Source organism: Hemiscyllium ocellatum, chromosome 6 (assembly GCF_020745735.1).
Source record: "Hemiscyllium ocellatum isolate sHemOce1 chromosome 6, sHemOce1.pat.X.cur, whole genome shotgun sequence".
Classification (NCBI taxonomy): domain Eukaryota; kingdom Metazoa; phylum Chordata; class Chondrichthyes; order Orectolobiformes; family Hemiscylliidae; genus Hemiscyllium; species Hemiscyllium ocellatum.
In genome coordinates this window covers 103,840,944-103,856,328 of record NC_083406.1, presented here as the reverse complement: position 1 = coordinate 103,856,328, position 15,385 = coordinate 103,840,944, and the positions used below count along the sequence as shown (strand labels likewise).

At 39.7% G+C, this 15,385-nt stretch overlaps 1 protein-coding gene across 10 annotated transcripts in view; it reads right to left on the bottom strand.

Annotated features, from left to right (window-relative positions):
- LOC132816525 (inositol polyphosphate-4-phosphatase type I A) overlaps window positions 1-15,385 on the bottom strand; it is a 213,749-nt gene that overhangs the window by 59,934 nt on the left and 138,430 nt on the right. For all 10 annotated transcript variants that reach the window (XM_060826226.1, XM_060826233.1, XM_060826234.1 and 7 more), the window contains 6 exons: window positions 14,219-14,330; window positions 13,334-13,424; window positions 10,926-11,073; window positions 7,156-7,286; window positions 5,712-5,816; window positions 2,774-2,882 (listed from right to left, as the gene is read on the bottom strand). In XM_060826226.1, coding sequence (XP_060682209.1) covers window positions 2,774-2,882; window positions 5,712-5,816; window positions 7,156-7,286; window positions 10,926-11,073; window positions 13,334-13,424; window positions 14,219-14,330 — 696 coding nt within the window. The remainder of the gene's footprint in view (window positions 1-2,773; window positions 2,883-5,711; window positions 5,817-7,155; window positions 7,287-10,925; window positions 11,074-13,333; window positions 13,425-14,218; window positions 14,331-15,385) is intronic.

Sequence of the window (15,385 nt, the reverse complement as noted above, 5' to 3'; positions counted from 1 at the left end):
TGCAAAGGGCAGGGCCCTGTGGATTTTATACATACATACACACATATATATACTACACCATGTGTCCAACTGACAATCTTGAATTGGTTGTCAATGTAATTCACAGCACACTCGGGATTATTTACAAAATGCTATCCCATTGTGCATTCAAATTTATGTTGGACCCTTTATTATTAAGAGTATAGCTGGTGATGGTCAGCAGCCTGTCTATTGCAGGGATCCAGTATGCTACAGTCGCCAATGTTTGCTATGCACTGCCTACAAACCTAGTAAAAACAGAAATTCACATGTCCCATTATTCATTATCACGATAGGTAAATGCCTTTTCGGCCTGACAGTAGTAGCCTGTTTGTGGCTGACACCATTTGTGTTGCTACTGTTTGGTAGAAAAGTGAAACAACTCTCTTCAGATGCTGTGGAACCTTTTAAGATATCTTACCTTAATTGTAGATTGATTTGGCACTTTTAGGGCAAAAAGTGGCAGTCTTAAACTCATTCAAAATTTACACAATATAGGAGTAATGATCTGATTGAGGTAGCAATTTTCTCTCAGAATAGATTTGACACATCCAACTGGAGCAAATGAATAGCGTAGTATTAATTAAGTATTGCTGAAAACAAATCTTTTATTTTTGAGAACATTGAAACAACGACATTCTGCATTCCATTTTTATATCTCTCCACAACTGAGTGCTCAAACTTGGTCTGTGATGCAGATAAACAAAAGACACCAGGCAGGTTCCAACACAGGAGTGTATAAACCGATCAAGAACATACCAGTCAGCTGATGTTCCCTCCAGTACCTGATTAAAATTGGATTAGAAACAAACTACTATACAGAAGTGCAAGAACTGATGGAGCTTTGACAAGAGAAAAAATAAATTAAAAAATTGAATGTATATCGAGAGACTACTTGAGACATATGGTGAAGTGATTGAATTAAATTACTCCCAGATATAACTGCTTGCTATGCACGCATGCATGATGACTGCCTTCAAGTTTTTTTTTAAATCAGTTGAAAGACTTGCTTGGTATAACCTAACAGGACACTATCCATATCTATTGATGCATGCATAATGGTTGGTTTAAAGTCTTTTTTGGGTTGGAAAATGGAATTATTCTGGACATGGAATATTACAATGTAGCACTGAGACATACATATATTAATTACATGGCAACATTATGCAACTCTTGTAATTTTGATGAGTAACCCATGGTTAAATGTGGAGTTCTCAACAAACAATGGTTAGTGCCCTAGTGAAGAAATTATGAACACATTTTGGTTCGAAAAGAAAGTGAAACAGGACATAAAATGAACATGGAAACCAAATGATCAAGCTTAGCTGTCAACAGTTAGGAACTCACCAACCCTCCTCATAAACGCTGAGGGGAAAAGAATAAACAAACAGAACAAAAACAATTGCAGAAGAGTGTTACAAGCAGTGTTGCGTATCATCAAAAACCAATCAGCAAATAAAACAAGCTGTACTTTTAAACTCGGGATCAGGAAAAATAAATTATTCAATTTTGCAAAAAAAATGGAATGGCAATTTTGGGCTAAAACTAAATTTGAAGTTTCCAACTGCTATTAAGGTTACCAAACAGTGTGCAGTCTGCACAACACTCAAATAATTACTCGTGCAAGTAGATTGAGATCTATTAGATCACGAGGATGTCTACAAAGCAATCATCAACCAAACAACTTGAAATGAAATCTTAGCCCCATTGTAATTATGGCAATTTGAAAATAAACTTACAACATGCAATTTAAATCCAAAATTTTCACTCTTCAGTTTCAAAGAATAGTTTATTTTATTTCTCTTAATCCTATTATTTAGGCATTATCCTCATCAGCCAATGTCAGTCATATTATGTGCCAGCAGATCACGTGTTGGAAATCGAGAGTAAGAAATATGGTTCTCTTATGGAGGGTTTATAAAAGCAATTATAGTTTATCAATATCAAAAACTAACTTTCAGATTAGGGATAAAAAGCAGGAAAACTTGGTCTATAATTAAGGTACATATTGAGTAAAACTCTAATGCTCCAGGAAGGGTAAATAATTACTTACAGTTTGCATAATGTTAGCACTATAATATTAGCGATTTTAAATTGAAATCTTTAAGCTATTTAGCTAAGAAACAAGAATTTCAGTGAATCTGATACCATGTGGTACACAAGTGGCAATACACAAAATAAAGGATGGCTCAGGTCCTATTTCTATCTAAGCATGAAATTAAATTAAAAGCAGACTACTTCACTCTCAGGCAATCTGGCAGTGGAAAGAAAACAACTGGCACCAGTGACTGTTTTTTGATCTCCGTTGCAATAGATGTTGGAAAGACCAACAAGTTCCTCTGCTCAGCAAAGTAAATGGAGATCACAGCACCTTGAGGATTTGGTGCTTTCATTTTTGTTTAAAAAGGTGCAGTATTTAAAATATTGCTACTCTTACATTCGATTTACACTGTGAAGTGGTGCAGATGTGTGACAGGCAAACTGTCAATAAGCCTTATTTTCTCCCATTCATACTGTAGTTAGGATTACTTCCTTATGCATTGGCTCCTTCCCAGTCCTAATACCACACATCAGCTAATTTCCAAAAATGCTTAAGGTCCAGTACCTCCTTGATTTTGGCGATTTTAAGAAAACAAAAAAAAACCCAAATGAAGCAACAACTAATGAGCAGTTTCATGCTACAATATCTGTTATATTAGAAAAAGCAATACAAATCTTAGCAAACTTCATGGATTTCAAGTTCTTGTTAACTTACTTTTTCTTGGCTTCCACAAACTTGACCAGAAGTTTTCTTAAGCCCCCAGATTTGAAGGCCTGACAGTGAGCTGCTGGCGCCCCAATAGTAATTATGTCATACGTTTGATCTGTGACAGAAAGAACATAGAGAATTACTGAGGTAATAAATGGGTGAAGTCTAACAAAAATATCGCATTGGATTTGAAGCAAGGGATGCCAAGTGTCATTTTTGATCCTTTAGTTGTGCATGTGACAAAGGCGTCACTCAAAATGTATTCTTGGTCCCTAATTACCCTTAAACTGAGTGGCTTGGTAAGCAATTAATAGTCATCCATATTGCTGTGGGTCAGGTGTTACCACGTCAGACAGATCAATTAAGAACAGCAGATTGCTTTCCTGAAAGTGAATCACCACTTCACCTTCAACAATGGGAAGTTGATGGCTAACAAACATACTGTAAAAAAAAAAGCCTTCCCTGGAACCATAATGCATGATAGTTGGATTTCCACTAGTTTTACAAGTAGTCACAGCCTCTGGAGCATGCCAGCCACAGTACTAGCCAGTCGTTCCATGGGTCAGAAAAGGCACCCTCTGAAGATAGTACTTCCTCAGTACTCCCACAGTTGTAAGATGCTAGAAGAATTGCCTACTGAAAATGTGTTAAGGCATGGATCAGTACAATATTCGAAGCAATTGAGCTGATAACAATTTATTTACGTTTGATTGGTAGTCTGACAATTATCAAAATGAGCTCAGAAGTGGAGAAGAATTATTTACCAGAACGGGTAGAATGAGTTACTTGCTAACATGTAATTGCAATAAAAAGTGAATAGCACTGAAAAGAAACGCAACAAATAGCGTGGATGTTGGATATCTAAAGTGAAAAAGTAAAATGATAGAAAAATTCAGATAAGGCAGTATCTTTTGAGTAAAACAATTAAGTTTTCAGTTTGATGACTTTTCATTAATCTGTAACATTAATGCTTTCACTCCACAGATATGATTTGATTAGATTCCCTACAGTGTGGAAACAGGCCTTTCGGCCCAACAAGTCCACACTGACCCTCCGAAAAATAACCCACCCAGGCCCATTTCCCTCTGACTAATGCACCTAATACTATGGGCAATGTATCATGGCCAATTCACCTGACCTGCACATCTTTATGACTGTGGGAGGAAACCAGTGCACCCAGAGGAAACCCACGGAAACACAGAGAATGTGCAAACTCCACACAGAGGCTGGAATCAAACCTGGGACCCTGGTGCTGAGAGGCAGCAGTGCTAACCACTAAGCCACTTTGCTGCCTCAATAATAGCCCACTCAGACTCATTTCCCTCTAATGCAGCTAATGCTATGAACAACTTAGCATGGCCAATTCACCTGATCTGCATGTCTTTGAACTGTGGGAGCAAACCCATGCAGACACTGGGAGAATCCACAGACAGGTGCCCGAAGCTGGAATCAAACCTGGGTCGCTCGTGCAGTGAGGTGGCAGTACTAACCACTGAGCCACCGTGCCACGCCTAGCATCCAAGTACTTCCAGGACATCTTACTAGAAAATCCCTAATCTCTAGACAAATACAAGAGATGAAGAAAAATAGATTCTAAGAAGGGAGGAGGTGACTTGTGTAGTGCTTAATTACCAGTGTAGATCAACTGGTCAAAAGGGCCCATGTATGTTTTATAATTTCTATGCAACACCGTGGGCGGCACGGTGGCACAGTGGTTAGCACTGCTGCCTCACAGCGCCTGTAGACCCGGGTTCAATTCTCGACTCAGGCGACTGACTGTGTGGAGTTTGCACGTTCTCCCCGTGTCTGCGTGGGTTTCCTCCGGGTGCTCCGGTTTCCTCCCACAGTCCAAAGATGTGCGGGTCAGGTGAATTGGCCAAGCTAAATTGCCCGTAGTGTTAGGTAAGGGGTAAATGTAGGGGTATGGGTGGGTTGCGCTTCGGCGGGTCGGTGTGGACTTGTTGAGCCGAAGGGCCTGTTTCCACACTGTAAGTCTAATCTAAGTCTAATCTAATCTAATCTAAACTTTACATTCCAAAGCAAAAGGTTTTTGCCAGTTCTGAAGACGTTCAGAATAATTTCAACCAAATAAACTCTGAGAAAATGACTACATCAGTTTGTAAAACTTTCCTGACTCAATAATAGAGTCATAGTCATAGAGATATACAACATGGAAACAGACCCTTCAGTCCGACTTGTCCATGCTGACCAGATATCCTAAATTAATCTCGTCCCACTAGCCAGCATTTGGCCCATATCCCTCTAAATCCTTCCTATTTATATTCCCATCCAGATGCCTTTTAAATATTGTAATTGCACCAGCCTCCTCCACTTCCTCTGGCAGCTCATTCCACACACACATACTGTGAACAAGTTGTCCCTCTGGTCGCTTTTAAGTCTTTTGCCTCTCACCTTAAACCTATGCCCTCTAGTTTTGCAATCCCCTACCCTGGGGAAAAGGCCTTGGCTATTCACGTTATCTATGCATCTCATGATTTTATCAATTGCTAGAAGGTCATCCCTCAGCCTCTTGTGCGCCAGGGAAAATAGCCCCAACCTGTTCAGCCTCTCCCTATAGCTCAAACCCTCCAACGCTGGCAACATCTTCGTAAATCTTTTCTGAACCTTTTCAAGTTTCACAACATCTTCCTTATTTTCTTTTTAATCAATCACAAGGATGGCTTGCAACACACTCATTACTCATGCTCAGCAAATAAAGTGAAAATTAAGAGACATTATGCTTCAACAATTGACTTGGCTCCAAGTATACCAAGGATGAACTAGAGGAAAAACACCACTACTTAAAACAAAACTTATCAGCAACATTAAAAAACAAGGAAGCAAAATTTTTAAATATTAAGCATTAAAATGGAGAAGTCTTGTTCTTTGCCTTAGAATACAGTTGATAAGTGGTAAAATTGAAAGAATCACTCAAAGAAATTACCTGCCCCAGAGTCATCTTGAACCCGCATCCGCTGAATGTGCAAATTAGTAGGTACAAATTCTAATTTCTTCTCAGCTTTTAAACTGCTTGCCTTGAAAGAAGGACCTGCAGAAGACCATTGTAAGCTAGATAAACTGAGTAGTATTTCAAAATGTTTACAATAAAATCCTACATGCATGTCAGTCATCTCCTATACTTTTAAAGCTCAAAACTTACACTCAGACATTTATACATTGTAACACCCCTATCTGCATAGCAGGTGTGAACATTGTGGAAAGGATGCAGAGGCAATGAGGCCTGAGTCATTGTGATGGGACATGTCACAGGATCTTCAAGCTGCCAAAATTGTGTAGACAACGATATTGCTCCAAAGGCAGCATGTTAAATACAGATTCTATGTGACTAGTTTGTTCGGTTAATGGAGAATTAATGACTGGGACAGGGCTGTCACTATTCAAGAGTCTGCACACAGATGGCTGTCAGCAAGGTCAGGGACAGAGATCACAGGGCCAGGGACTGCTCTTGGTCCAAGCACTCATCCTCCAACCTAAGACGGTGGCTCCCAGCACTGTAGGCCTTCTAGAGCTCTGGCTGTTGGTCTTTAATGTACTACTGTCTAATTCTGAAATTCCTCCACTCCAGCCCCCAGTGACTTGTTTGCATGCATTTACTCTGAGTGAAGCTCACCTATGGTCCACCATTAACACCTCAATCTTCACCTGCGTACTCTTTGTCATTTACTGTGGGACACTTTGTTAATTGTTCCATTCATTCCTTCTTGCTACCTTTTTTCAGCATAAAATCCATTACTTATCCAGTTCAGTTCCAAAGAGTAATCGTGTTGGACTTGAAACAATGGATATTCTTCTCTCTTCACAGGCATTGACAAACCTGTAGTGTTTCTCGGGCAACTTCTGTTTTTATTTCAGGCACATCAAGGTCATTGGACACCTATGTTAGGTCAGAGATGTCTTTGGATTGCAAGCAATTCCCTGAACCAAGATTGAGTCACTTTCCCGTGGCTAGGGAACCACATAATGGAGGATCACCATCTTTGTGACCAACAACAGATAAATTTTGCAGTTTGGAATGTTAAACAGTTGCATCAAGTTGAGACACAATGCTATAATAAGAACACAGAGCAGTGCCAGAGATACAAAGAAAATCTTTCTGTACCTCAATACTTAGAGAGACATCCTGCTCTGCATGCCCAAAGATCTGTGGAAAATATTTCAGAGGCATATCACTGTAGCAATGTAGGGGACTTGCAATCCCTGCAGTGTTCTGTCAAATGGCCAGAACTCCTTCTTGAGTCATGCACTGGATGAAAAACAGGCAGTATTTCCGGATTCTGAATAGACCACCTGATGCGCAAATGTAACTGAAAGGTTTAACAATGCTACCCGTCAATTAGGTGTTAAAATATTCCATAATGTAGGCCAACCTTTATATTGATGCAGCTCTGTTAAATTCTCCTGGTAATTTATTATGAGGGTCTGGTACTGAGTTACAATTTGTCTTCGAAGATTCTCCCAGCAAGGAGATAGCTCACCTAGATCATCTAATTCACATATCCTGTAAGAAAGCCAAGAACAATCACAAGCCAAAAGAAAATACTTTCTGACAATAAAACATCAATTCAAATTTATAGATTATAGATTCACAGAGCCATCGAGTCATTTAGCACAAAATTAGACCCTTAGTTTCTAGAAGTTAAGCACGGAAAAAGCTTCTAAATTGGCCAACAAGCCTTTTTTGTTTTACGATCAGTTTGCTAGCTGCAACAAATTGAATCCTATCTACATTGCCCAATTTATTGGGTCACTTTAGTGTGTTTTGAAAGCAAAATGGTCTTTCTTTAAACATTAGGCAACCACCTGAGTGTTTATTGCTTTAAAAGAAAGTTTGGAACATCCCTTGTTACTGGTTAACAGTGCATGTTTGGTTTTTAACCCTGCCTCTTCAATGAAATGACATGGGTGTGATATCAGGACGACTATGTGTGCAGTGGTCACGAAGTGTTCCACCTCTAAACCATTTCTATTCAGTGCTGATGTGCCCCAGGAACACAAGTAGGACCATAATACATAGTCAGAAGTTGCAAAACAATGTCATTAATGTTGCAATACAAGCAAACAAAAAAAGTGATCTGCACTGTTGAAATCAGCTGCGGGAGACGGGAGCGGTGATCTGGGTGGGGAGATATGCATTTTATTTTATATTTCTGCATATTAGTGAGCCAGGAAAAACATGCATGCATTCACAACTTTTACCTTGCCTCTTCCTCAACACAAGGTGCTTCGTGTCTAATTGATAGGATTAACTTTTTTTGCAATAAAATGCTAATGCCTGAAGTTTCTTCCGCCTTTCACTTGTCAATGAAGTTAGTGGTTAGCCCACTTAGTGTTAAGAAGAACTGCATTCTAGTTATTTCTGCTAACTTCCTTCAGTACATGGCAAACACCACAAGGCCCAAAAACTAATATCCTTATATAGGAAACAGGCAGATAAATTAAAATCAGACAGCCTTCCTATAATCATCCATTTTAATGATGACAAGGCCTGAGCTATCCGCAAATTAACCTTTAAACTCATTACCCCTAACTTTACACGCTTTCAAACTAATTTAGTTCAAAGTCCCAAAACAAATATTTTTCTGGACTGCATTATTGCAAATGCTACGGTTTCAATCCTTGGCTAATTAAGCCCACCTGTTATTTCATAATCTTGCCTTCAAGATGTTAATCTCTAAAGGCAAACGTCACACCAAATCTTTAATTGACTGAACATATCTTATACCTTACTGTAAACTTTACATTCTAAAAGCAGAAGGTACATTCTAAAACACAGCAGTGGTGTAGTAAACATTCACAAAGATAGTTATAGAAAAAGTACAAAATCACAACAGGTATATTCAACTGAATTAGAATTAGGTTTTATTGTCACGTGTACTCAAGTACAAGGATAAAGGAATACAGTGAAAAGTGTGTACAAAGTTGCCATTCCCAGTCTCAAAATGATATCTAGGTACAAAATCTTAGGTACAAAGTAGAAGAATAAAGAAACAAAATTAAAAGTAAAGGCATAGGTTTAAGGTGAGGGGAGAAACATTTAAAAGGGACCTGAGGGGCAACATTTTCATACAGAGGGTGGTTCATACATGGAATGAATTGACATAGGAAGTGTTGGATAGTGGTACAACATTTAAAAGACATTTGGTACATGGATAGAAAAAGTCTGGAGGGATATGGGCCACATGGAGGCAAGTGGACGAGCTCAGTGTAGGGAAGTTGATTGGCCAGGACAAGTTGGGCCGAAGGACCTGTGCTACATACCTCAATGATTCAACATTACACTGGACCAGTAGGCCGAGGAATGGCAGATGGAGTTTACTTCAGAAAAATGCAAGGTGTTGCATTTTGGCAAGACAAGCCAGGACAGGACTTAGTTAATGGTAGAGCTCTGGGGAGAGTTGTCAAGCAGACATCTGGGGTGCAGGTACATAGTTCCTTGAAAGTGGCATCACTAACGACAAGGTGAATTCAGAGAATGGCACATTTGCCTTCATTGGTCACAGCATTAAAATACAGGGGATGGGATATCATGTTACAATTGTACAAGATATTGGTGAGACCACATTCAGAGTACTACATACAATTCTGGTCATCTGTTGTAGGAAGGATACTATTAAACTGGAAAGGGTGCAAAAAAGATTTACAGGAATGCTATTGAAACTGGAAGGCTTACATTATAAGGAAACACTGTATAAATTGGGACGTTTTTCACTGGAGCTTAGGAGATTGAGGGGTGACCTTATAGAGGTTTATAAAATCATGAGGGGCATAGATAAGGTGAATAACAAAGGTCTTTTCCCTAGGGTTGGGCTGTTCAAAATGAGAGGCCATAATTTTAAGGTGAGGAAAAAGAGTTAAAAAAGGTACCAGAGAGGCAACTTTCATTTGCAGAGGCTTGTTTGTGTATGCAGTGAACTGAGAGAGGAAGAGGTAGATGCAAATACATTTACAATACTTAGAAGACATTTGGACAGATACAACAATCAGAAAAGGTTTAGAAGGATATGGGTTAAACGTAGGCAAATGAGAGTAGTTTTGTTTAGGAAATTGGGTGGTATGGATGAATTGGACCAAAGGGGCCTGTTTCTGTGCTGCATCACTCAGAGGTTGGATAGGCTAGGACTTTATGTCCTGGAGCATTGGAGGATGAGGGGGTGACCTCCTAGCGATTCATAAAATAACTAGGGGCATAAATAAAGTAAATAGCCAAGGTCCTTTTCTCAGGTGTCCAAAACTAGAAGGCTTAAGTTTAAGGTGAGAGGGGAAAGATTTAAAAAGGGATCTGAGGGGCAGAGGATGGTGTGTGTATGGACCGAGTTGCCAGAGGAAGTGTCAGAGGTGAGTACAATTTGGAAAAGGTACATGGATTGGAAAGGTTTAGAGGGATATGGGCCAAATTCAAGCAACTGGAACTAGTCCAGTTTAAGAAATGTGGTCAGCATGGATTAGTTGGGCTGAAGAGCCTGTTTCTGTGCTGTATGACTCTATGAATTACATATCTTACCATTACACAAATGACCGTGCTTTACTAAATACATCATTACAAGTACCCATTTGTGAAGTGTTTTTGGATAGTGGTTCAAAAAGGCCAAGAATTTTGAGGAAGAACTATATGGCTCAGCTTGAAGTTCAAATATTCAAAACATCTAACTGATTTGAATTAACTATCTGAATTACCCTGAAAAGTTGAAGCGCAAAATAAAGCCCTATTTCTCTGCAGAGGCTAAGCTTTGCTAACAGTCTGTCAGAGAACAATTAAAAAAAAATAAATTTTGAGGCCAGCATTTGTTGCACAACCCTAACTGCTACAACTGAATTACTTGCTAGGCTATTTCACAGATCACTTAAGATGTAACTGCATTTTTATGCGTCATAGATACCAATACTGAGAACTGTTTTCTGTTACAGAATTATTCATTAATTGATTTATTATGTGATACAATTTTGATTATTTAGTCATTGAAAGCACTGTATTTTGAATAACAGAAAAACAGCCAAAACAGTGGGCACATAAATTGAAAAGGCTGAAGAAGTTTAAATCTGTAATAAATTCAAATCAGTCTACTTGATTTGATCTATGAAGAACAGCAATAATTAGGCCATTTATTCATGGTATAATTAGAAACTAAATTGATGTTACCTTGCTGCATCTTCCTCAATAACTAGTTTTACAAATTGTCTTGGGATATGCAGTGACAACATGCTCTCTGCCATCTGTTCCAGTATCCGTAGGTGGTTCCCGTCAGTTGTAGGGAAACGATACATCCTACAGATAACGCCCCCAAACACTGCAAGACACAGGTTGGATTTTGATATTCAGTTGTTCAATACACCACTTTAGACAAGCATACATTTATGAAATTGTATGGCCAATAACATACCATCTCAAGATAGGCCACAGGAACTTTACAAAGCAAAATTTGACACCAGTTTGACGCCAAACACTTGGTTTATTTTTAATTGAAATTAAATCACATCAGGTCATATGGTGGGATTCAAACCCTTCTTCCCAGAGCAATAGACTGTGCGCCTGGATTACCAAACCATTGATTTTACCTTTATGACACAATTTCTCCCAAAGTCAGTCGAATAGTTAGACTGTAAGGGATGTTTTAGAGGAGGAAAGAGGGAGTGATAGGCTGAAGTTTGCAGTGAGAGAATTTCCAAACTTAGGGACTAATAGCTGAAAACATGACCACCAGTGTTACAGCCATTAATATCAGGAATACTCAAGATGCCAGAATTAGAGGCGTACTGATATCGGAGGATTGTGGGCAGGATACAGGAGCAGGATTCAGCCATTTGGCTCATTCAGTCTACCCAGCCATTCAACCATGGCTGATGTGCTTCTTACCCCATTCTCCTGCCTTCTCCCTACTAATCAAGAATCTCTCTTAAATGCAGTCCATGACTTGACCTCCACAGCCTTCTGCAGCACTGACTTCTACAGATTCACCACCCTCTGGCTGAAAAACATTCTTCAATTCAGTTCGAAAAGGGCACAGAGTGAAGGGATGACCCTAAGCCCCAATCTCTCCTCTCCCCTCCCCCCTCAACTTGGACCATCTCCTATGTTAGCACGGCACGGTGGCTCAGAGGTTAGCACTGCCCGGGTTCAAGTCCCACTTCGGGTGACTGTGTGCAGTTTGCACGTTCTCCCCGTGTCTGCATGGGTTTCCTCTAGGTGATCCGGTTTCCTTCCACAATCCAAAGATATGCAGGTTAGGTGAATTGGCCATGCTAAATTGCCTGTAGTGTTAGTCAGGAGTAAATACAGGGTTGGGGAATAGGTCTGGCTGGGTTACTCTTCAGATGGTCGGTGTGGACTTATTGGGCCAGAGGGCCTGTTTCTATACTGTGGGGAATCTAATCTAATCTCACATCCTTCCTTAGATAAAGGACCCAAAACTGCTTAATATTCAAAATACAGTCTGACCACAGGCTTATACAGCCTGATCAATACATCTCACATCCTCGAAAATCCTTTCTGATCCCTTTCAAATTTCACAACATCTTTCCGACTGGAAAGATACCAGAATTGCACGCAATATTCCAAAAGTGGTCTAACCAATGTCCTGGTGTAAAAAGTGAGGTCTGCAGATGCTGGAGATCAGAGCTGAAAATGTGTTGCTGGTTAAAGCACAGCAGGTTAGGCAGCATCCAAGGAACAGGAAATTCGACGTTTCGGGCCAGAGCCCTTCATCACGTAACCAATGTCCTGTACAGCCGCAACATCACCTCCCAATACTCTGGCCAATAAAGGAAAGCATACCAAATGCCTCCTGCACTATCCTATCTACCTGCAACTCCACTGTCAAGGAGCTATGAACCTGCACTCCAAGGTCTCTTTGTTCAGCAACTCTCCCTAGGACCTTACCATTGTGATCCTTCTACAAGTACACCAAATTCTTCTAACATTTACAACATAAAAACAGAAATTGTTGAAGAAACTCAGCAGGTGTAGCAGCATCTGTGGAGAGAAAGAAGAGTTAATGCTTCAGGTCCAGTGATCGTTTTTCAGAATACATTGCAGCTGGGAATGTATTTGGGCGCTTTTGTTTGGCGCGGGGCCGGGGGGGGTGATCAGCAGCGTCTGCCGTTCTTTGGGTTTTTTGGATCGACATTTTAAAAAGGTTCGTTCCTTTCAAAACATAACATTGCTTTTGAAGCTTACGACCAAAGTGAATACTTCTTTGCAACATACTGTATCTGCTACCTTGTCACCTGCTCAATTAAGTTATTTATATCTATTACAGCCTCACATGTCCACCCCACATTTATGCAGGCAAACGTGCCACTCATTTTACAGGGTGGACCACCGTGAGGCAGCGCTTCTAGTAGACTGATGGCTGAATATTGATGGGTATCATACAATTCTCAATTAAAACATTGTTCAGGTGGGGTTCAAACAAACAACCACACGTAAAAGCTGGACTGACAGCTCAAGAAAACTATACTGTATAAAAGTTCAAAGTATGTAAAACAAATTTTAAATGGCAGTTGGAAAACTTGAAGTCTACAAAATTCAAGCACTTGACTATTACTTACCTGATCGTAATAGTGGATCTTTCTTCAGTGAAGAGTGTTTTGAACGAATACTCAAAGATTCTGTTAAACTTTCGTCAACCGGCAAAACCATCTGCAAGGTTACACAGGGAAACAAGTTATCAAAAGGCGTTCCCATGTAGAATTTTCCTCCCTAATTTCCTCCACTGTGGCAAGTGGCCATTGGAAAACATACACTATTATTGGAGATTGCAGCTGTCTTAGCCTAGATGATAAGCATCAATAGGTAATTTAACTGCGCGTTATGTCTGACCATATCCTCATGCATCGAACAGGCATGGATGCTTTGCAGCAGGATCAACATATAGCTTCAAGTTCAGTGGTATCAGCCTCTCCTTTGGATGGTCAGAACATCTTGTTGCTAGTGAGGCGATTTTGATTGCACCTATACCTACTTGAACAGAAATGTTACCCATGAACAGATTTGCAGCCACTGTAAATTTTGCCTAGACTTTTTTTTAAAAATACACCTGCTTCCTCAATCATTCTGAAGGCACACTTTAAGAAATACTTCAGTATTTGAAGTCTGACATACATAACTATGTATCTTTATTTCACAATATATGAAAATAGTTTGTGTTAGATTCATTTCTTTAAAATCAATGCTGTTTCTCTTCCATAATATAAATGCATGCTCCAGGTAAGCATACATGAATTATTTTTCTCTTCTTACACATACATGCAGATTACCTGTCAGCAGACAGAATCTTGGAGAAAAAGCTGGAGTTTCAGCCAAAATTGATGCCACTTTAAGATAAATGTGAATGCTTTAAGTTTGCATGCATGACTTATGACTCGCTCTATCGTGGCAAGGAAATAACCTGAACTGACCAAATCAGTGATATCAATTTCATTTGGGACAGTTACCCTTCCATTGGTGGTGTCAGGTGACCGGCTTACAGGAATCTTGTCCTCAATTTTGCCTTCCATCTGCCAAGCTATCACAGTAATGTTACCCACACGTTCATTTTCAGCAGACCTGCAGTAAAATATATTGATGGCATCAGAGTGAAGGGATAGGGAAGAAAGGAAAATAGGAAAACAAAAAAGGTCGATTTTTCACTCATCTAATTTTTATTAAGATCAGTCCTGCTTATGCATTTTTGATGGCCAGAAAGGTTTTGGCTAGCAGTGCAGTACAGCAAATAATTAAAAATATACATTACGACAATTAGCAAAAGAACCAGAGAGGAAACAGAAACTTACACCATACAGTTATGATCTGGAATTAACTGCCTGAACTAGTGCTGAAAATAGGTTCAACAGTGACACTCAAAACATGTGAAGTAGAAAACACAAGGGCAGATATTACCCATTGGTAATATCACTTGAATGGCAATTAAGAGGCTAAGGGTTTGGAAACATTGGTTCAAATCTCACAGCAGCTCATGGAAGTCTGAAATTGACAGCTAGCTTCAGTTATTAATAGCAATTGTGAAACCATACCAAATCATGGTTTAAAAAGAAACAGTCAGACCCAATCTGGCCTCCATTTAATTCCAGATCCACAGAAATGTGGTTGACTCTCAAATGCACTTTGAAATGGCCCTAGAAAGTCACAGGCAACGTAGGACAACAAACACCGGCCTTGGCAGAAACCTACATCTCATGAAAGATGAAAGAAAACAAAAGTACTGTCAGACTTGCTAAGCATTTACAATATTTTTAATTATTATAACAGCCAATAATGCACCTATATGGATTTTAATGAAACAGCTCAACAAATTTATGGAATTAGAGGCCGCCATTCTGTTCATTGCCCAAATTAAGGATTTATCCAATTAGTCTCACACATTGCTTTTGCCCTAGAAATGTTGCTTTATTCTTTCCTAGGAGGAAGTTGACATTGGCATTTGCTGAAAATGTGTTGCTGGAAAAGCGCAGCAGGTCAGGCAGCATCCAAGGAGCAGGAGAATCGGCGTTTCGGGCATGAGCCCTTCTTCAGGAATGAGGAAAGTGTGTCCAGCAGGCTAAGATAAAAGGTAGGGAGGAGGGACTTGGGGGAGGGGCGTTGGAAATGCGATAGGTGGAAGG